Raw genomic sequence first — 22,024 nt, forward strand, 5'->3', positions numbered from 1 at the left:
GCGTGGGCTACTGGGAGTGGTAGTTCCAGGGGCGCGCTTCCGGTTGGACCGGAAGCGCCTCTTGGCCAATTCCCCAAGCGGCACTTGTCACAAGTTCCGCCTCCTAGGGATTTACTGGGACAGCAGTGTCCGAGGCCTTGGCGAGGTGGACTATACTGTCCTAGACGCGGACCGCGCCGGCTAGGGGGTGGGGAAGCTCGGTAAATCGCCGCCCGGCGAGCCTCAGTTTGCCTGTCCGTAAAATGGCAGCTCACGGTAGCCGCACTTTGTAGTAACTTCGTTGAAGTCTGTTGAAGCGCTTTCCTTTTCATAAAGCAGTTGAAGAGTTGTAAGGAAGGGGCTGTTATGTACCCTTTTCGGTCAAGAAACCTAATTTTGAGCTTCGGCTCACATATGAAGCCCTACCCCTTGTTACGACTAGAATTTGAGTCTGCTGAACCAAGGCCTCCTTCCCAGGAAAGGAGTTAGGAGGGACCCTTGCCCAGAGGATTCTGGCCCTCCTGGCCCCTACTCTTTACTCCCCATTCGCCTCGCCTGTTAATTTGTCCACCCACGTTTCTATTGTTTAGTTGCAACAACAGTAAGATGGTCTGGAGAAGGAAATAGCAACCCACTCCAGTGTTCTTGCCTGGAGAATCCCAGGGACGGGGGAGCCTGGTGGGCTGCCATCTATGGGGTCACACAGAGTCGGACACGACTGAAGTGACTTAGCAGCAGCAGCAGCAAGATAGTCAGAGTGAGTGACGGGTTGGAGAGAGCCTGGGGGCATCAGAAAGGCTCTGCTGTGAGCCAGGGCATGGGTCTGAGCAGAGGAGCCACAGGCCCTGGCCTCATCAAAGGATCACTCACTGGCTTTTGTGAGGAGAATAGGCCCAAGAGGGTGAGGGAAGGACCGTGATGACTTTTGAACCAATGCAATAATCAAGGTGGATGGGGATCAGTGGTCAGATTGTGGACAGGTTAGTATTTTAAGGGTAGCGCCAACAGGCAGGGGGTTCAAGTTTGTGCATCATGGACTGCAATCCAGCCCCTAATATGGAGAACAAAGCGTGGAGAAGGCCTCTCAATGCAGAGCTGTTTACCAAGGGTGAGTGGAGAATGTGTTACAGGTGTGTGATGAAACTGCTTCCCTTTTGTCCAGGCCCTCTCCTATTTCAGTTAAGGGAGCTTACTGGATGGTACCCTGTTCTCTCTGAGTGATGGGGTGGCCAAGACTGGGCCAAACAGCCGTTTTGGATGCCTCTATTACAGAAGTCTGGGCTGTGTCTGAGCTGTTACTGAGGTTTCTGAATGGGAAAAGACCAGAGTGGTAGTAGAATCTATGCTCGCCGTGGACATGCTCCCTCTGAGAGATGTCCAAAATGTGATCACCCCATGGCAAGTGAAGGGCTCCAGCTGGTTCCATTTCATCATAGCCAGATGAAAATGAAAGGTAAAGGGAGGGTGAGTCAAGGACACATTATTTGGAAAAAGTAGGGCATTTTATCGGAGAAGGCAATGGCACCCACTCCAGTACTCTTGCCTGGAAAATCCCATGGACGGAGGAGCCTGGTAGGCTGCAGTCCCTGGGGTCACTACGAGTTGGACACGACTGAGCAACTTCACTTTCACTTTTCACTTTCATGCATTGGAGGAGAAAATGGCAACCCACTCCAGTATTCTTGCCTGGAGAATTCCAGGGACAGGGGAGCCTGGTGGGCTGCCGTCTATGGAGTTGCACAGACTTGGACACAACTGAAGCGACTTAGCAGCAGCAGCAGGGCATTTTATCAGCTGGGTTGTGGAGTCACCAACAATAAAATAACTAGTACAAGTCATCTAGACTCGAAGTTATTAGTTTGGTGCAAAAGCAATTGCAGTTTTTGCTTGTTCAAATTTGCCGTTTGATACTGTTTTTGTTGTTTTTGTTCAGTTGCTAAGTCGAGTCTGACTCTTTGCAATCCCATGGACTGCAGCATGCCTGGCTCCCCTGTCCTTCACTTTTTCCTGGAGTTTGTTCAAATATTGATATTGGAATGCATTCTAAATAAATGTGGTTATGTTATATATAATTTGAATGCACATTTCTCTTTTTTTTTTTTTTTGGTAATGTTATTACTTGCTGTTGATTTTATATTTATTTTAGACTGAAAGATTTAGGGCAGGAAGAGAAGAGAGTAACAGAGGATGAGATGGTTGGATGGCATCACCAACTCAATGAATGTAAGTTTGACCAAACTCCAGGAGATAGTGAAAGACAGGGAAGCCTGGCATGCTGTAGTCCATGATGTCGCAAAATGTTTGACACAACTTTGCAACTGAACAACAACAGTGGAAATGATGTTAGACAAAAAGCAAATTCCAGAAATTTTCTTATTTGAGTTCAAAATGGATCACAAAGCAGCGGAGACAACTCGAAACATCAACAATGTATCTGGCCCAGGAACTGCTAATGAACATACAATGGTGGTTCAAGAAGTTTCGCAAAGGAGACAGAGCTTTGAAGATGAGTGTAGTGGCTGGCCATCAGAAGTTGACACCAACTGAGAGCATCATCGAAGCTGATTCTTTACAACTACATGAGACGTTGCCAAAGAACTCAACGTCAACCATTCTATGGTTGTTTGGCATTTGGAGCAACTTGGAAATGTGAAAAATATCCATCAGTGGATGCCTCATGAGCTGACAAAAAAAAAAATGTTGTTTTGTAGTGTCCTCTTATTCTGTGCAACAGTGAACCATTTCTTGACTGGATTGTGACATGCAATGAAAAGTGGATTTTATATGATAACCAGCAATGACCAGCTCAATGGTTGGACGGAAAAGCCCCAAAGCGCTTCCCAAAGGCAAACTTGCACCAAAAAAGGGTCATGGTCACTATTTGGTGGTCTATTGTTGGCCTGATCCACTACAGCTTTCTGAATCCTGGTGAAATCATTACATCTGAGAAGTATGCTCAGCAAATGTATGAAACACACCAAAACCTGCAACACCTGTAGCCGGCATTAGTCAACAGAAAAGGGTCAATTGTCTATGACAATGCCTGACCAAACATCAGATAACCAATGCTTCAAAAATTGAATGAATTGGGCTACAGAGTTTTGCCCCATCATTTGTATTCACCTGACCTCTGGCCAATCAGCTACCACTTCTTCAAGCATCTTGAGAACTTTTTGCAGGAAAACCACTTCCACAAACAGCAGGATGCAGAAAATGCTTTCCAAGAGTGCATTGACTCCTAAAGCATGGATTTTTATATTATAAGAATAAGCAAACTTTTCTCATTGGCAAAATCTTGATTGTAATGTTTCCTATTTGGATTAATAAAGATGTTTTGAGCCTAGTATAATGATTTAAAATTCATGGTCTGAAACTGCAAGTACATTTGCACCAATCTAATACCTCATGCTCTCAAACCCTAAGATTAACTCATTTTCTCCAGCTAATGTTCTAAGAGTCACAAAGGTCAACACTTGGGATTCTGAGTACCCCTCCTTGCCCCCAGGTGAAAGTCAAGATGTTTCTGTATAGCTGGTGACCATGCAGAGGCTCCCCTTTCACAGGTCTGCTTTGCCACCAGTTCAACATTCAGCATCCAATTTCTCATGTCCCTGGAATTTAATGTTAGATGTCTGCTCCTTTTTCTTTTAAGAAAAATATGTAAAACAAAAATTTGTAAGAGATTCAATGAAACTTGTGAAAAGACTCCTAAGCTGAATAAAAAAAATGAAAAAGAACATCAACCTACAGGCCTAAACCCCTTTGTTCCCCTCTCTTCATTGGAAAAGACTGATTCTGGGAAAGATTGAGGGTAGAAAGAGAAGGAGATAGAGGATGAGATGGTTGGATACAATCACCAACTTGAGCAAACTCCAGGAAATAGTGAAGGACAAGGAAGCCTGGCATGCTGCAGTCCATGGGGTCACAAAGAGTCGGACACAACGTAGCTACTGAAAAACATTCCCCTCTGGAATAGAAACCCCCCCTTCCTCCAGGGGAGCCACTGTCCTGAATGAGATGTGAATCACGCCTTGTGTTTCCTGCAAGTTTACAATGTGTTTGTTTCATAACAATACAAAGCACTTTTTGCATTCATATAAAAGCATCGAATTTCATCTACAACTTGCATTTTTTGCTCCATAATTTTATCATTACAAGATTTATCCTTTTGGCTTTGTGTAGGGTTTTTTGTTGCTGTTGTTTGTTTTGCCATGTTACCTGTCAGAATCTTAGTTCCCCAACCAGGGACTAAACCCAGCCCCCTGCAGTGGAAGCATGGATTCCTAAGCACTAGACCTCCAGGAGAGTCCCAAAATTTATCCTTTTTGATATGTGAGACTCAATTTCATTTATTTTCGCTGCTGTATAGTTTCCCATTGAATGACTATACCACAATCCTTTGGACTTTTGATGGCCACTTAAGTTCATTGAAAAATACTCATTAAAACAACACCCTACAGTCCATGCTCCACAAAAGAAGTCACCATGATAGGAAGCCCATGCACTGCAACTAGAGGAAAGCTCGCACAGCAATGAAAACCCAGCACAGCCAGAAACAATTTTTTTAAGCAAAATGTCGTCATGAGCAAGTTTATGCTAAGTGGCTTCAGTCGTGACTGACTCTGTGACCCCATAGACTGTAGCTTGCCAGGCTCCTTTCTCCATGGAATTTTCCAGACAAGAATAGTGGAATGGGTTGCTATTTTCTCCTCCAGGGGGTCTTCCCAACCCAGGGGCTGAAACCACGTCTCTCATATCTCCTACATTGGCAGATGGGTTCTTTACCGCTAGTGCCACATGGGAAGTTTTCATGCCTTTTGATCGGGTAAAAGGAAACTGGGGAGAAAAGGGGTATACATTTTATGAAAGAAAAAGGAAAAACAGTCTTATTTTTCACTTGGATTTGCAGGTGAGGGAAGTGGTAATTGACACTTTATGAACACTTTAAAGCTTTCTTACTTCAGACAGAAGAGTAGTTTTCAGTAGGACAATCATAAATATGATCCTTTATAGTCTCTAAATAACACCTTAAAAGAAAAACTAGAGCTTGCATCATGAGAGCATTCCGATCAGACACATCTCATAACAACCACTGTTATAAGGCTTACTAGATTTGAAATCTTTCGCTCAGGTGTGAACCAGCCAAATCTTTTCACCTGTTATGTGTAAAAAAAGATGTCACCAGCTATTTTTTTCCCTAACATAAGGATTCTTATTGTCTGCTGTTTTCAGCATCAGAGTTTTTCCAAAAGAAAAGATGCCCTTGGCTTGAAATTTTTCTCAGCTTCGGATCCATAATGCAAGCCCCAACTTATCTGAATCAATCAATCCCCTCTTAAAAGGGCAAAGGCAGGTGTCTCAGCCTTGGTTAGATTCTTGCTCCACTGGATGTTCACATGCATTACTGAAAATAAGCCCAGCTCAAGAAGGGGAATGGTGAACAGTCTCACCTTGTACACTTGGCTGCTGTACCCAGAGTATGCCACCCGGTTGGCCTCTCTCAGTGTTCACCATATGGCAAATTCAGTCATGTGCATGGACGTCAATTTTTAATGTACTCATGCTCAGTGGCATCTGACTCTTTGCAACCCCACGGACTGTAGCCTGCCAGGCTCCTCCGTTAGTGGAATTTTCCAGGCAAGAATATTGGAGTGGGTTGCAGTTTCCTACTCCAAGGGGTCTTTGCCACCCAGGGATCAAACCTGCGTCTCTTGCATTGCAGGCGGATTCTTTACCACTGAGCCACTCCAGTACTTTGGCCACCTCATGCGAAGAGTTGACTCATTAGAAAAGACTCTGATGCTGGGAGGGATTTGGGGCAGGAGGAGAAGGGGACGACAGAGGATGAGATGGCTGGATGGCATCACTGACTCAATGGACGTGAGTCTGAGTGAACTCTGGGAGATGGTGATGGACAGGGAGGCCTGGCGTGCTGCGATTCATGGGGTCGCAAAGAGTCGGACACGACTGAGCGACTGAACTGAACAGAACTGAGCCACCTAGGAAGCTTTGCATACTATGTCCAGGTGCTAAATCGCTTCAGTCCTGTCCCATTCTTTGCGGGTCCCTGGACTGTAGCCCCCCAGGTTTCTCTATCCAAGGCATTCTTCTGACAAGAATACTGGAGTGGGTTGCAATTTCCTGCTCCAAGGGATTTTCCCCACCCAGGGATCAAACCCGTGACTCTTGCATTGTCAGGCACGTTCTTTACCACTAGCGCAACCTGGGTGAATGCTGCTGCTGCTGCTAATACTCTTCAGTCGTGTCCCGATTCTGTGCGGCTCCATAGACGGCAGCCCACAAGGCTCCTCTGCCTCTGTGATTCTCCAGGCAAGATCACTGGACTGGGTTGCCATATCCTTCTCCAATGCATGAAAGTGAAAAGTGAAAGTGAAGTCGCTCAGTCATGTACGACTCGTAGTGATCCCAGGGACTGCAGCCTACCAGGCTCCTCCATCCATGGGATTTTCCAGGCAAGAGTACTGGAGTGGGGTGCCATCGCTTTCTCCGATCTGGGTGAATACTATGAATACTATGCTGCTATTGCATTTCTTTTCCATGGAGATGGTCTTGATCCCTGTCTCCTGTACAATGTCACGAACCTCTGTCCATAGTTCATCAGGCACTCTATCTATCAGATCAAAATGGCTGTCTGGGGAGGCCTTACAAATAGCTGTGAAAAGAAGAGAAGTGAAAAGCAAAGGAGAAAAGGAAAGATATAAGCATTTGAATGCAGAGCTCCAAAGAAGAGCAAGGAGAGATAAGAAAGCCTTCCTCAGTGATCAATGCAAAGAAATAGAGGAAAACAACAGAATGGGAAAGACTAGAGATCTCTTCAAGAAAATTAGAAAAAAAAAAAGAAAGAAAGAAAAAAAGAAGAAGAAAATTAGAGATACCAAGGGAATATTTCATGCAAAAATGGGCTCGGTAAAGGACAGAAATGGTATGGACCTAGCAGAAGCAGAAGATATTAAGAAGAGGTGGCAAGAATACACAGAATTGTACAAAAAAGATCTTCACAACCCAGATAATCACGATGGTGTGATCACTCACCTAGAGCCAGACATCCTGGAATGTGAAGTCAAGTGGGCCTTAGAAAGCATCACTACGAACAAAGCTAGTGGAGGTGATGGAATTCCAGTTGAGCTATTTCAAATCCTGAAAGATGATGCTGCAAAAGGGCTGCACTCAATATGCCAGCAAATTTGGAAAACTCAGCAGTGGCCACAGGACTGGAAAAGGTCAGTTTTCATTCCAATCCGAAAGAAAGGCAATGCCAAAGAATGCTCAAACTACCACACAATTGCACTCATCTCACACGCTAGTAAAGTAATGCTCAAAATTCTCCAAGCCAGGCTTCAGCAATACGTGAACCGTGAACTTCCAGATGTTCAAGCTGGTTTTAGAAAAGGCAGAGGAACCAGAGATCAAATTGCCAACATCCGCTGGATCATGGAAAAAGCAAGAGAGTTCCAGAAAAACATCTATTTCTGCTTTATTGACTATGCCAAAGCCTTTGACTGTGTGGATCACAATAAACTGTGGAAAATTCTGAAAGAGATGGGAATACCAGACCCCCTGACCTGTCTCTTGAGAAACCTATATGCAGGTCAGGAAGCAACAGTTAGAACTGGACGTGGAACAACAGACTGGTTCCAAATAGGAAAAGGAGTACGTCAAGGCTGTGTATTGTCACCCTGCTTATTTCACTTATATGCAGAGTACATCATGAGAAACGCTGGGCTGGAAGAAGCACAAGCTGGAATCAAGATTGCCAGGAGAAACATCAATAACCTCAGATATGCAGATGACACCACCCTTATGGCAGAAAGTGAAGAGGAACTAAAACGCCTCTTGATGGAAGTGAAAGAGGAGAGTGAAAAAGTTGGCTTAAAGCTCAACATTCAGAAAACTAAGATCATGGCATCTGGACTCATCACTTCATGGGAAATAGATGGGGAAACAGAGGAAACAGTGTCAGACTTTATTTTGGGGGGCTCCAAAATCACTGCAGATGGTGACTGCAGCCATGAAATTAAAAGACGGTTTCTCCTTGGAAGGAAAGTTATGACCAACCTAGATAGCATATTGAAAAGCAGAGACATTACTTTGCCAACACAGGTCAGTCTAGTCAAGGCTATGGCTTTTGCTGTGGTCATGTATGGATGTGAGAGTTGGACTGTGAAGAAACCTGAGCGCTGAATAATTGCTGCTTTTGAACTGTGGTTTGGAGAAGACTCTTGAGAGTCCTTTGTACTGCAAGGAGATCCAACCAGTCCATTTTAAAGATCAATCCTCGCTGTTCTTTGGAAGGACTGATGCTAAAGCTGAAACTCCAATACTTTGGCCACCTCATGGGAAGAGTTGACCCATTGCAAAAGACTGATGCTGGAAGGGATTTGGGGGCAGGAGGAGAAGGGGACGACAGAGGATGAGATGGCTGGATGGCATCACCAACTCGATGGACGTGAGCTTGGGCAAACTCCGGGAGTTGGTGATGGACAGGGAGGACTGGCGTGCTGCAATTCATGGGGTAGCAAAGAGTCGGATACGACTGAGCGACTTAACTGAACTGATGCTATTGAAACGCAGTTCTGACCATTACGAAGCAGTGCGTAAAGCAGTTTTCAAATATCCATGTTTCTTATAACCGTGTACTAAATACTGGCACCTACTGAGCGCCGGGCTACAATCACAAGCCGCCTCACCGCACCGGCGGCACGGAATATTTATGATGGGGACACAGAGGTGTCAGGACTCGAATTCAGGTACCAGAGGAATCCGACGGGCGAGAATAGACGCCCAGGGAGACCGCGAGTGGCCCTGGGCGATGCGTGTCGGCGCCCTCCGCGCAGGCGCACTCCCAGACCAACGCGGTCGCAACCTCCCGCTCCAGTCCTAGGAGTGAGGCTCAGAGCGGCTCGAACCTCTCAGCCTCCGTCCCACGAGGGGTGGGACGAGCTGAGAAACGACCGGAGGCGAGAGCACCACTCTGTGGGAGTTGTAGTTCGGCGCCCAGCCAGCTAGGCGCAATCTCGGCCAGCAGCGGGCGTGGCCTTCGTCCTGCCATTCCTCCGAGGAGTGCGGAACGAGAGGACTCCTGGGTGGAAAACAAGGCGGAGCCAAGACTCAGAGCCCTCAGCCTCAGCCACTCAGGCGGGGGCGTGCGAGCGGAAGACGCTCAGAGGGTGCGCAGCCCTCTGGGAGCTGTAGTTCCGCGTCGGCGCGCAGGCGCAGTGCGCTCCGTGGCAGCCTCAGCCTTTGTCCTACAGTCCGGCGGTAAGTGAGGCTTGGGTTGGCCCGGGTACGGGAGGCCGGGCGGAGCGCGCGTCCAGGGTCTTCCTTGGGACTCCGGCCACGGTGTGTACGTAGCCGCGCGCGCCTGTGTCGCATCCCTTTTACTGCTTCGGCCTAGTTCGGGTTGCTGTGGGCGGTGTGGCCTGGGCCGAGTGGGCGGGGCCCGATTCCAGAGGGCTGACAGTGTCCGAGGGGAGGAGTTGGGGCGGGGATTGGGTCACGGCTTTGGTGGAAGGGATTGAGGTTTTGGCTTCCGGAGCGTAGTCATAGAGATGAGCTGGCCTGACTCCTCAGAGCCTGGGGCCAGCCTGACCTGCATTCCTCCCCGCACTGGGCGAGACCTCCGACGTTTGGAGGTGGGGAAGGACGAAGCCCCACCTGTCAGCTCTGGAACCTCGCTTTCTTGAGGGGCTTCTGTCCGTAAAGAATAAAGGTAGTTCAGTTCAGTCGCTTAGTCGTGTCCGACTCTTTGCGACCCCATGAATCGCAGCACGCCAGGCCTCCCTGTCCATCACCAACTCCCGGAGTTCACTCAGACTCAGGTCCATCGAGTCAGTGATGCCATCCAGCCATCTCGTCCTCTGTCGTCTCCTCCTCCTGCCCCCAATCCCTCCCAGCATCAGTCTTTTCCAATGAGTCAACTCTAAGCATGAGGTGGCCGAAGTACTGGACTTTCAGCTTTAGCATCATTCCTTCCAAAGAAATCCCAGGGCTGATCTCCTTCAGAATGGACTGGTTGGATCTCCTTGCAGGCCAAGGGACTCTCAAGAGTCTTCTCCAACACCACAGTTCAAAAGCAGCAATTATTCAGCACTCAGCCTTCTTCACAGTCCAACACTCACGTCCATACATGACCACAGCAAAAGCCATAGCCTTGACTACACTGACCTGTGTTGGCAAAGTAATGTCTCTGCTTTTCAATATGCTATCTAGGTTGGTCATAACTTTCCTTCCAAGGAGAAAGCGTCTTTTAATTTCATGGCTGCAGTCACCATCTGCAGTGATTTTGGAGCCCCCCAAAATAAAGTCTGACACTGTTTCCTCTGTTTCCCCATCTAGTTCCCATGAAGTGACGGGACCAGATCTTCGTTTTCTGAATGTTGAGTTTTAAGCCAACTTTTTCACTCTCCTCTTTCGCCGTCATCAAGAGGCATTTTAGTTCCTCTTCACTTTCTGCCATAAGGGTGGTGTCATCTGCATATCTGAGGTTATTGATGTTTCTCCTGGCAATCTTGATTCCAGCTTGTGCTTCTTCCAGCCCAGCGTTTCTCATGATGTACTCTGCATATAAGTGAAATAAGCAGGGTGACAATATACAGCCTTGACGTACTCCTTTTCCTATTTGGAACCAGTCTGTCGTTCCATGTCCAGTTCTAACTGTTGCTTCCTGACCTGCATATAGGTTTCTCAAGAGGCAGGTCAGGGGGTCTGGTATTCCCATCTCTTTCAGAATTTTCCACAGTTTCTTGTGATCCACACAGTCAAAGGCTTTGGCATAGTCAATAAAGCAGAAATAGATGTTTTTCTGGAACTCTCTTGCTTTTTCCATGATCCAGCGGATGTTGGCAATTTGATCTCTGGTTCCTCTGCCTTTTCTAAAACCAGCTTGAACATCTGGAAGTTCACAGTTCACGTATTGCTGAAGCCTGGCTTGGAGAATTTTGAGCATTACTTTACTAGCGTGTGAGATGAGTGCAATTGTGTGGTACTTTGAGCATTCTTTGGCATTGCCTTTCTTTCGGATTGGAATGAAAACTGACCTTTTCCAGTCCTGTGGCCACTGCTGAGTTTTCCAAATTTGCTGGCATATTGAGTGCAGCCCTTTTGCAGCATCATCTTTCAGGATTTGAAATAGCTCAACTGGAATTCCATCACCTCCACTAGCTTTGTTCGTAGTGATGCTTTCTAAGGCCCACTTGACTTCACATTCCAGGATGTCTGGCTCTAGGTGAGTGATCACACCATCGTGATTATCTGGGTTGTGAAGATCTTTTTTGTACAATTCTTCTGTGTATTCTTGCCACCTCTTCTTAATATCTTCTGCTTCTGCTAGGTCCATACCATTTCTGTCCTTTACCGAACCCATTTTTGCATGAAATATTCCGTTGGTATCTCTAATTTTCTTGAAAAGATCTCTAATCTTTTCCATTCTGTTGTTTTCCTCTATTTCTTTGCATAAAGAATAAAGGTAAAGGAGACCCAAAGCAACGAATTTTGATCTTAACCACACGGGACCCAGGAAACAGACAAATTAAAATCTTATTGAGCATCAGCTGCATTCCGGGCACCATCCAGGTTCCTTCATTATTTCAACAAACAAGTGTTTACATGTCCTGGGTGCCAGGCCCTGTCCTATATCCCCAACATTGTCTCCGCCCTGGATGCCACAGGAGAGTCAGGGAGAGGATGATAAGCCCATAAAATATCACTGAATATGATAACTCCCATCCAGGGAAACTACAATGAAAACAACTGGGCAGAGTGGCTGGGGCAGAATCGGGTGCATAGGCAAGGTCATTAAGGGACAGTCCAGAAATAAGGGAAACACATCCTGCCTTTGGCCTGAGTTTCATTTGGCAATCAGCTAGGGATGAGCTTGTAAATCACTGCGAATAAGGCTGTGCATGTAGCAGATGCTAAATAGATGCTCACTGAAGCCATTAGCTTTCCCCCAACAGCAGTCCCCTTCCTCTGTGTTCTGCTGCTTGCTGGGCTCTGTCTTCAGCTCTTTTCACATTTTGTTTATTTACTTATTTATTTAGCCACACTGCATGGCTCACAGAATCTCAGTTCCCCAACCATGAATTAAACTCCAGGCCACGGCAGTGAAAGCCCAGAATCCTAACCACTAGCCCACCAGGGAACCCTGCCTTTTTACATTTTAATTCTCGTAAGCTCCGTCCTGGGTCACCATCCTCATTTTATAAGAGAAAAACCTTTTGTAGAAACAGGCATGCCAAAGAGTGCCAGAGACCCCAGTACTGCCTGGGGTCTCTGCCTTCTGCACAGTAACAGAGTTACCACCCTGGGCATCATCCATGCGACCTAGGCTGCGCCCATTGCCCCTCTGGCCGTCAGTCTCCCTGTCTGGAATGAGGTCTTCCTTCAGCAGCGCCTGGAATAGCATCAGGCTCACAGCAGGAGCTCAAGAAATGCCACGCTGAGGTGGCAATCCTATTGCATCCCACCTGGGCACAGAGTTCCTTCTACGTGCACACAGCCCTTCCAGGGCCTGGGTCACTTGTCACTTGCCCAGTCTCTCATATCCCCTTTCCCTCCAGAACTGCCTACAGAGGAGCTGACTGTTCCTGCGAGAGGCCCGAGGAGGAGGGAATGACCGCTGGGCTCCTCACTGCCGGGGACCCGGTGAGTACAGTGCCACCTCCCACCCGGCCCGCAGGCTCCACCCGTCGTCCCCACCAGGCTCGTTCTGCGCTCAGGGCCTCTGCCCTCACCCTGTCCCCAGCCCGGCCTGTGCTTTCATCAGCTCCACGTCCCTCCACATCTTAGCTTGCCACTCCAAGAAGACCAGCTGGGTCCCACTGCCCCACCCCTGCCCTGTGCCACCCTGGCAGACATCGCTCATCCATCCCACTGACGGTCCTGGAACTTTCTCAACACAGGGCTCAGAGTCTGTTCTCCCAGCTCACACTCCCTCCAGTCACTTGGCCAACATGTACTGAGCACTGCTCGTGAGCAGGCACTGTTCCAGGTACTGCAGGTGCGGAAACAGACAAGAAATCTGCACCCTGCGGCTCACAGAGCTCGTGAGGAATGTAAATGTACCATGTGTTGGGCAGAGAAATAAGGCCCCAAAGAGGGTGGGCTTGGGCGTCAGAAGGCCTCCGTGAGGCGTGGCCCCTAGGCAGAGACCTGCAGGAAGGGAGAGGGTGGGGTCAAGCCCACAGGCAGAATGCTGAAGGTGGAGGGGACAGCAGGAGCAGAGGCCTGGGGGTGGGACCACACTGGGCACTTAATGTGAAGGCCAGGCACACATGTGGCAGGAAGATGGAGAGCCAGGTCTCCTAGGCCAGCTGCAGGGGCCCGAGGCCTTAGGAAGCAGTTCTGGCTATTTTTACCGTGTGCAAAGGACTGACACACAGTAGGCACACGGAGAATGGGTGAAGACTGAGTGTTCTGACCCTGGTCAGTGCTGGACATGTTTCACCGGGCTTGACCTCTACATCAGTCCCACGAGGCGGGATGAGGAGGGACCAAGGCGCTGGGGCAAGTGACGCAGCTGGGAGTGGTTGAGCTAGGCCTGAGCATTGAGCCCTGAGGCCCCAGGGCCCCGCGCACGTCCTGCTCCTTCGTGCCTCTTCCTCCAGGTCCCTCTGCTGCTGCTGCAGCCTCCCTCCCACTTTCCCCAGAACACCGAGCCCTTCTGGAGTTTGCATTTTTGCTCCCTCCCCAACCCAGCAGCTAGCACACAGCAGCAGGAGGCAGAGAGAGAGAGAGAGTGTGTGTGTGTCTTGTCTCCACAGCCTCTGCAGTGTCCAGACCTGTGCTCAGTAGGACTCTGCAGATAACTGAGCAAGATCTAATGAGTCTGGAAAGTGTGGAGCAAGCAGGAAGGGTTGATGAGAGAAAAGAAAACCACCCCGCCCTGCCCTCAGCATAATTTGAAGCTGGGTCTGCAGGTAAAGCAACCACTATGTGCCGAGTCCTGGGCACACTTCCTGTGACTTCCCTCATTCCTCCCAGTAGCCTTCTCAGGGAGCTTCCAGCAAATTGCAGATGAAGCCAGAGGGGCGGAGTGTAGTGCAGAGACACCTGGGGCTGGGGTTGGAATCTCCACCAAGTGGATGCGCCGCCAGTCTTCACATCACCACCCCACCCTCGCCCCACCAGGCCGTGCTGGTGGGAGAATCTCTAGCAGAGGCGGATTCTGCCTGGGAGACCAGGGTCCAGGAGGTGGGTGGCCTTGTGTCCCTGACCACCCCCTCCACATGACCAGGTCCTTAACTCTGCCCTCCACTCTGGCCATCCATAATACTTGCTTCAGTGATGTGAAAATCTTTTTGTGGAGGATGTGACTGCCCAAACCTCGTGCGCCTTGTAAAAAAAAAAGCATAAATTCCCCACCTGATCACGGAAGAAACTGGCCTTATTCTCTATTTGTGAGTCTGTCGTTGTTTTGTTTGTTCACTTGTTTATTTTTAGGTTCCATATGTGAGAGAATGATCAGTATTTATCTTTTTCTGGCTTATTTCACTAAACATAATACCCTTCAGGTCCATCCATGTTGTGGCAAATGGCACAATTTCATTTTTTATGGTTGAGTAGCATTCCAGTGAGTGTAGGTCTGCATGTGTGTACCAAGTCTTCTTTATTGGCTCATCTGTTGATGGACACTTAGGTTACTTCCTAATCTAATCTTGGCAATTGTAAATAGTGCTACTGTGAACACTGAGGTGCATGTGTCTTTTAGAATTACTGGTTTTTGTTTTCTTCAGATACATACCCAGGAGCAGGATTCCTGGATCATGCAGTACTTCTATTACCACAGTATTTAAAATTGAAGACTAGGAAACAGTCCTCGGGGGTCCTGCCCCTGAATATCCCCACCATTTCATTTTTCTGGCCACTTTCCATTGCTCTTTCTCTCCACAGTTCCTCTTTGTATTCAGGCATTGTTTATGCACTGTGTAGATTTTGTGAGTGTGCAGCCTGGTGCCTGCACATATGGACACCAGTGGATGGTCCACCTGAGGCGTGGGGTTCACAGCCCCTCTGGGGCTCCCTCAGTCGATTCTGCTGTGACATCTCAGGGGTTCTTGTTTGTCCAAGGAGGAACCAGATAGAAGGGTGCAAGTCCCCTGCCTACCCCCCAGGCCCAGAACTCCCATTCCGACCTCTGGAGCCTGCTTTTCTCTCACTTGTCTTTCAGGGAATTGGCTTAGCCCCATGGCCAACAGGCAATTGATGGACCCAGACTTCCTAAGTTCAAATCCTGGCTCAGCTCTCTCTCTGGGTGGTTTTGGGCGACTCCATTGTCGTCCTCCCTGGGTGAACAGAGGCTGGATGTGATCACCCATGGCTGGGGCTATTAAGTGAGCGATCCATGTGCATCTCTCAGCACCGTCTACATGTTTGCTCTGGATTTTTTTTTTAAGGTTCAGAAATTTAAAGTTCTTGATGTGTCAGAACTCTGGTATCTTCCATAGTTGGCTGACTTTTTTTAAGACCACACAAGCCCATAATGACACTCTCCTCATGAACGTGCCCAGCAGGCTTAGAAGGCGCCCTTGCTCCTCACACCCCCCAGGCTTCCTTCCAAATGCAGCTGTTCTCACTCTATGCGCCTCGCTTTCCGGTGCTAACAGATACGTTTCCAGACAAATAGGAAGCAGAACTCTGTTTTGTTTCACATAAACAGCACTGTGCTGGTGATGTCCCACCCCTGGGATTTTTCCACCTGGAAGGTTACTCCCCAGCTGTGCGTATCAGTGCCCCCCATCTGGTGCATGGCTGCAGGTTTTCCAGAAACTAACTTGGCTGCTCCCACATGACAGGTGTCTAGGCTATTACCAGTTGTCTGTCACGTATAGGCAGTGCAGCAAGGGAGCGAGGTTCTTGGGGGGATGGGGAAATGGAATTGCCAGCATAACTACTATATGTATTTTTAAAAACCTGTCAGTTGTGCAAGTAATCCATGCCTGGGTACTCAGCCACCCTCTTCTCAGAAGGGCCGGACTCACTGTCCTGTTGTTTGCCTTTTACTTACTGATTTCTCAGTTCTTTGCATGTGCTGGCCAGTAATCCTTTTCCTTCCATTTATGTTGCAAATATTCATTCTGCTGTTATGGTCCTTGTGGCTTGTAAACACTGTCATCTAGAAATCATGAATTTTGATTGCTGAATGTATCATTTTCCTGTTGATTCTGTAACAAATCCCAACAAACTTAGTGGCTTAAAATCACACAAATGTATTGTTTTATACTTCTGGAGACCAGAAGTCTGAAATACGTCTCCTTAGGCTGAAATCAAGGTGTCCGCAGGGCTGTGTTGCTTCTGGCAGCTCTAGGAGAGAATCTGCTGCCTTCCCTTTTCCAGCTTCTAGATGCCGCCTACGTTCCTTGGCTCCTGGCCCCCTTCCATCTTCTAAGACAGCTTCAGCCATTTGAGTCTTCCTCACATACCATTACTGTGAGGCTGACTCTTCGGCCTCTTCCTCATTGAAAGACCCTTGTGATTACACTGGGCTCACTAGGATATTCCAGGATAACCTCCTTATTTTAAGGTCAGCAGACTGCTGCTGCTACTGCTGCTAAGTCACTTCAGTCGTGTCTGACTCTGTGCGACCCCATAGACAGCAGCCCACCAGGCTCCCTCATCCCTGGGATTCTCCAGGCAAGAACACAAGAGTGGGTTGCCATTTCCTTCTCCAGTGCATGAAAATGAAAAGTGAAAGTGAAGTCGCTCAGTCGTGTCCGACTCTTAGCGACCCCATGGTCTGCAGCCTACCAGGCTCCTCCGTCCATGGGATTTTCCAGGCAAGAGTACTGGAGTGGGGTGCCATTGCCTTCTCTGAAGGTCAGCAGACTAGCAACCTTAATTCCATCTGCCATCCTAATTCCTCCTTGCTATGTAATCCTGGGATGGTAGAGACACAGTTCTTCCTACCAAACTCATTTTTCTTCTTTCTAACTTCTGTTTTATTTGTGGAGACTTTCCCTGCCAGCCATTTATTAAATTAATGGTCTATACTTTTCCAACTTTTTCCTTTTTTATATTCATCTCTTTAAGATTTCTCAAATTTATTTATGGTATGAGGTAGAGATCTACTGTTTTTCCCCCAAAGGGCTAGTTGCCCCAGTGTTCCCCATTGCTTTGAAATGTTCCCACGACCACACTGACATTCCACTAATGCATGGATCTTCATGTACTTGAATTTCATTTGCACGGTAAACAGATTCTTAATAAAATCTCCCAGATTCAACCCTTGGACTTGCTGCTTACTAGCTTTATACCTTTGGGCAAGATACTTAACGTTCTCCCAGTCTCTGGAAAATGGGCTTCTGGCAGCTTGGACCCTCTTATCTCTTAAAGAGGGCTTTGTTTCATTATGTATACACCATGGACCCCTCAGATGTGATTTTGGCCAAAGGATGAGGCAGAGAAACAGGCTGACAGTTTTCTAGGTGCTCCTTCCCCGCCTTCTCCCTGAGGGACACCCACGCAAGCACACTTCCTGTGACCCCAGCATGTCAGGACCATCATCCTCTTCACTGTTACTCCTCATTTTTTCATCTCAAGAGTCTCTCCTCCAGAAGGGCTCCTGGCCCCCCAAGGGAAACCTGACCCAAATCCCCTGATCCTCTCACCTACATGGCCGAGGCCCCTGTTTACCAGCTGCTTGCTCCCGACAGCCACGCTGGGGACTCTGAGGATGCATGTGTGTGATGTTTCAGGACCAAGTGACTTTTGAGGATGTGGTCGTGGACTTCACCCAGGAGGAGTGGGGGCATCTGGAGCCTGCCCAGAGGACCCTGTACCGAGATGTGATGCTGGAGACCTTCGGGCTCCTGGTCTCTGTGGGTGAGGCCACCCCCGTGCCCTGACGATCTGCCCCCAGCACAGGTTCTCATTTTCCTGGGATAAAAGTGGGAGTACATCTAGGCCTTAAATGGAGATATCTGGGCTGTGTCTTAGGCTTCAGGGACCCGATTGTTTTAGTGTAGGTAACATCAGTTATAGTGTTTTGGTTGCAAATTACAGATCCGAGTGAACAATACCAGAAGCAGAAAGTCCTGGGGTAAAAGGGACATATTGGTCCAGTGACTACGGAACCCCAGGACAGACTTGGATCTGCCTTTGGTGCTGTTGGGAACCCCCTCCTCCCCCCATACCTCTTTCAGCCTCCATTCACAGATGGGCCCCTCTGAAGGTAATGAGACAGCTAACAGTGTGCCTCTCCTGGGCTTGAGACCAGCAGGAGAGACAGGGTCTGTGTCCCAGGCACCCATAGAAGGCCCCTAGGTTGTCTTGGTTTGGCAGCCAGGTCCCCCTCCATGCTGGTCATTGTTGCCACGAGGCAAAGGAAGAAGCAGAGCTCTGATTGGCTACCCTGGGGCTAGGGATGGGGTCAGGGGCTGAGTGGGGGGAAGGGGCCTCTAAGGAAGGGCAGAAGCTGTTACAACAACCGTGTCCTCCCAGAACCCCAGACACGTGGTCCTGGAAGACTGAAGGTGTGGGCAGAGGGTTAGGGAGGCTCCTAGGACACAGATGTTCACTGCATGGGTCTCCCTCTGAGCAGAACACTGGCTCCCAAAGCCGGATGTCATCTCCTTGCTGGAGCAGGAGGCAGAGCTGTGGGCAGCGGACAAGGGAGGCCCCCGAGGTGTGTGCCCAGGTGAGATGAAAGCCCTGCAGTCTGGGGGGAGCCTGTTCACCCCCCAGCTTCTCTCTCCATACCCACCCTTGGTTCTTCAGGGCAAACTGACAACTCAGTCTCTCAGGGAACATTCACCAAGCACCTGTTCTGCTGTGAGAAGGGTAACCTCAAATTCAAAGTCTCCAGGGATGAGGACGTGGATATGTTTGGGAGTCTCTGTTCTGCCAACCACATCTTGCTTGACCTTTTCTATATAACTTTTCACTGGAGTGTAACAAATGGGAAAGGTGCCCATGTCATACTTTTAAGCAAGTCTGGTGTCAGGGTGGGGATGTCAGGCACTGAGGTCATGGCTGTACAGAGAGAGTCAGATCCCAGGGCCAGAAGGGAGGAGGGGGAAATGCATTTTTTCTTCCTTCAACACATCCATTGAGCTGTGCTCTGGGCCGGGGGTACTCCAGGCCCAGGACATCTGTTGACAGTTTCCCTGGATGCGTGCTTTCTCCTCAGCATCCTCTCCTGCCCTCATTCTCTGTACTACCCTCAACACCCCATCCACACCCCCTATACCAATGCCCCACCCATGATTATTCTCAGTGTGTCCTTCCCTGATTTGTAAAAATGTACTTTTTAATGGACAAAGCCACCTGTGCCTTGGACCTTTCAAAACTATGAGTTTTATTCTTCTGTCCACTCACCACCCCCACCCCCCCACCCCCAACACACACACACAGGCTTCCTTCAGAACCAGGATTAGGGGACATTTCCATTTCTCTGCTTCTTACAGATTTGGAAACCAGACCCCAAAGCAAGCTATCAACTGAAAAGCAAGGTGTAACTGAAGAAATACCCAACAGTGCCCTGGTAGAAAGGTTCCTACAGGAAAGTCTATGGCACTCTAAGGATGAAGATACTGCAGACCACAGGGAACAGGGCCCTGAGAAGTCAGATAGCTGTGTGGTACAGGCAGCCTGCACACTTGTAAAGACACTGACAGAGGAGCAGCAGCAAGGGGATGGGTGTGGGGAAAACTTGAGTTTGAGGCCAGATCTCCCAACTCAACCAATGACTCCTGAAAGGCAAGGTGCCCCAATGTGGGGAACACATGGACAAAGGGAGGATCCAGACTCAAATGCTCAACAGAAAACCTGTGCAAAAGAGAAGCCCTATGGATGTCAGGAATGTGGAAAGGCTTTTAGTCACAGCTTAGCACTCATTGAACACCACCGAACACACACAGGAGAGAGGCCTTATGAATGTCATGAATGTGGAAAAGGCTTTCGAAACAGCTCGGCACTTACCAAACACCAGCGGATCCACACTGGTGAGAAGCCTTACAAGTGTGCTCAGTGTGGGAGGACCTTCAACCAAATTGCCCCACTGATCCAGCACCAGAGGACTCACACAGGTGAGAAACCCTATGAGTGCAGCGAGTGTGGGAAATCCTTCAGCTTTAGATCGTCCTTCAGCCAACATGAGCGGACGCACACAGGTGAGAAGCCCTACACGTGCAGTCAGTGTGGGAAGGCCTTCCGACAGAGCATCCATCTCACCCAGCACCTGCGAATCCACACTGGGGAGAAGCCATACCAGTGTGGAGAGTGTGGAAAGGCCTTCAGCCACAGTTCATCCCTGACTAAACACCAGCGGATCCACACTGGGGAGAAGCCCTATGAGTGCCAGGCATGTGGAAAAGCCTTCACCCAGATCACACCACTGATTCAGCATCAGAGGATACACACAGGTGAGCGGCCTTATGAGTGCAGTGAGTGCGGGAGGGCTTTCAGCCAGAGCACACTCCTGACTGAGCATCGGAGGATCCACACGGGAGAGAAGCCCTACGGGTGCAATGAGTGTGGGAAAGCCTTCAGTCACAGCTCATCGCTTAGCCAGCATGAGCGGACGCACACAGGCGAGAAACCCTATGCATGCAGCCAGTGTGGGAAGGCCTTCCGGCAGAGCACACACCTCACTCAGCATCAGAGGATCCACACGGGGGAGAAGCCCTACGAGTGCAGGGACTGCGGCAAGGCCTTCAGCCACAGCTCATCCCTGACCAAACACCAGCGGATCCACACTGGGGAGAAGCCCTATGAGTGTGATGAGTGTGGCAAAGCCTTCAGCCAGCTTGCTCCGCTCATTCAGCACCAGCGGATCCACACGGGAGAGAAGCCCTATGAGTGTAATCAGTGTGGCAGAGCCTTCAGCCAGAGCTCTCTCCTCATAGAACACCAGAGGATTCACACCAAGGAAAAACCCTATGGGTGCAACGAATGTGGAAAATCCTTCAGCCACAGCTCATCACTCAGCCAACACGAGAGGACACACACTGGGGAAAAGCCCTACGAGTGCCAGGACTGTGGAAAGTCCTTTAGGCAGCGCACCCACCTCACTCAGCACCAGAGGATCCACACAGGAGAGAAGCCATATGAGTGCAGGGACTGTGGGAAGGCCTTCACACACAGCTCCTCCTTTATCAAGCACCAGAGAACTCATACTGGGTAGACCCACTCTGGTATGTGTGCTGGGACCCAGCAAAGCCTTAAGCCATAGCACATCACTTACTACGTTTGACCCAGTCATACTCCTGATAAACAGTACCCTGTAAACAAGCCTTTGTGCTCAACACACCCTAAGACTCCCACACAGAGTTGACACTTACAGAAATGATTGTGGGAACAGCAAGCTCTGGGTCATCCATCCCAGATAGCCAGTCATCCAGACAGCAGGGAAGTGTGAAGTTAATCACTGTTGAGAACCTTCAGCCATGAGTGCCCACCAATGCTTCACTATAGAACCTACAAAAGGGAGAAATGGAAAAAATGTAATGGGCATGGGGTGGCTTCTAAGAAGTCACCATATTCTAAACCAGACATTTTCAAAGTGGTGAGAAACTCAGCAAATGCCTTTCATATAAAAGAATCAGATGCAGTCAGAATTTGTCATTATTGCACATGACATTCTTGTGGGTAGGTGCTTATGAAAAGTGCAAGTTGACTTTCATATTTGCTAAAACCAATATGGCAGAATGTTCCAGACATGATAGTGGCATTTTTAAGGAATCATAAATATTCAAATATCCCAGCACAAAATTTTCTGATTTGTGTGTAATTGTTTGAACAAGGTACATGGGCCACCAGCCTCACAAATGTGAATGCCATATGATAATTATCCATGTACTATAAACAGATTTTAAAATAGTTGTATGCATTATGTGGCAATAAGTTAATTTTTATATGTAATGGAACTGAAAGGATTTGTATAGGAAGACTTGAAAGGTAGAGCCCCTTCCACAGAGTCTTGCAGATTCTGAGATGGGTTTTACTGCTTTGTTCTTGCTATACAATTTTCTACCAGACTCAAAGGCATTAGAAATGCAGATGTTGCTGTTTCACAAAAAAGTTTTATCTT

The 22,024-nt window shown here is 48.6% G+C and overlaps 1 protein-coding gene across 4 annotated transcripts; it reads left to right on the forward strand.

Annotated features, from left to right (window-relative positions):
- Nucleotides 1–8,359: 8,359 nt before the first annotated feature.
- On the forward strand, nt 8,360–21,544 carry ZNF135 (zinc finger protein 135). Of its 4 annotated transcripts, XM_055552118.1 has the most exons (6): nt 8,360–9,258; nt 12,558–12,642; nt 13,761–13,916; nt 17,691–17,817; nt 18,536–18,631; nt 19,401–21,544. In XM_055552118.1, the coding sequence occupies exons 3-6, from the start codon at nt 13,857–13,859 to the stop codon at nt 21,116–21,118; spliced, it is 2,001 nt and encodes a 666-aa protein (XP_055408093.1). In that variant the 5' UTR covers nt 8,360–9,258; nt 12,558–12,642; nt 13,761–13,856; the 3' UTR covers nt 21,119–21,544. The 4 variants fall into 4 exon arrangements, with proteins under 4 accessions (XP_055408093.1, XP_055408095.1, XP_055408094.1 ...); XM_055552120.1 differs by lacking the exon at nt 18,536–18,631; XM_055552119.1 differs by lacking the exon at nt 13,761–13,916.
- Nucleotides 21,545–22,024: the final 480 nt, after the last annotated feature.

Source organism: Bubalus kerabau, chromosome 17, assembly GCF_029407905.1.
Source record: "Bubalus kerabau isolate K-KA32 ecotype Philippines breed swamp buffalo chromosome 17, PCC_UOA_SB_1v2, whole genome shotgun sequence".
In the NCBI taxonomy this organism is placed as follows: domain Eukaryota; kingdom Metazoa; phylum Chordata; class Mammalia; order Artiodactyla; family Bovidae; genus Bubalus; species Bubalus kerabau.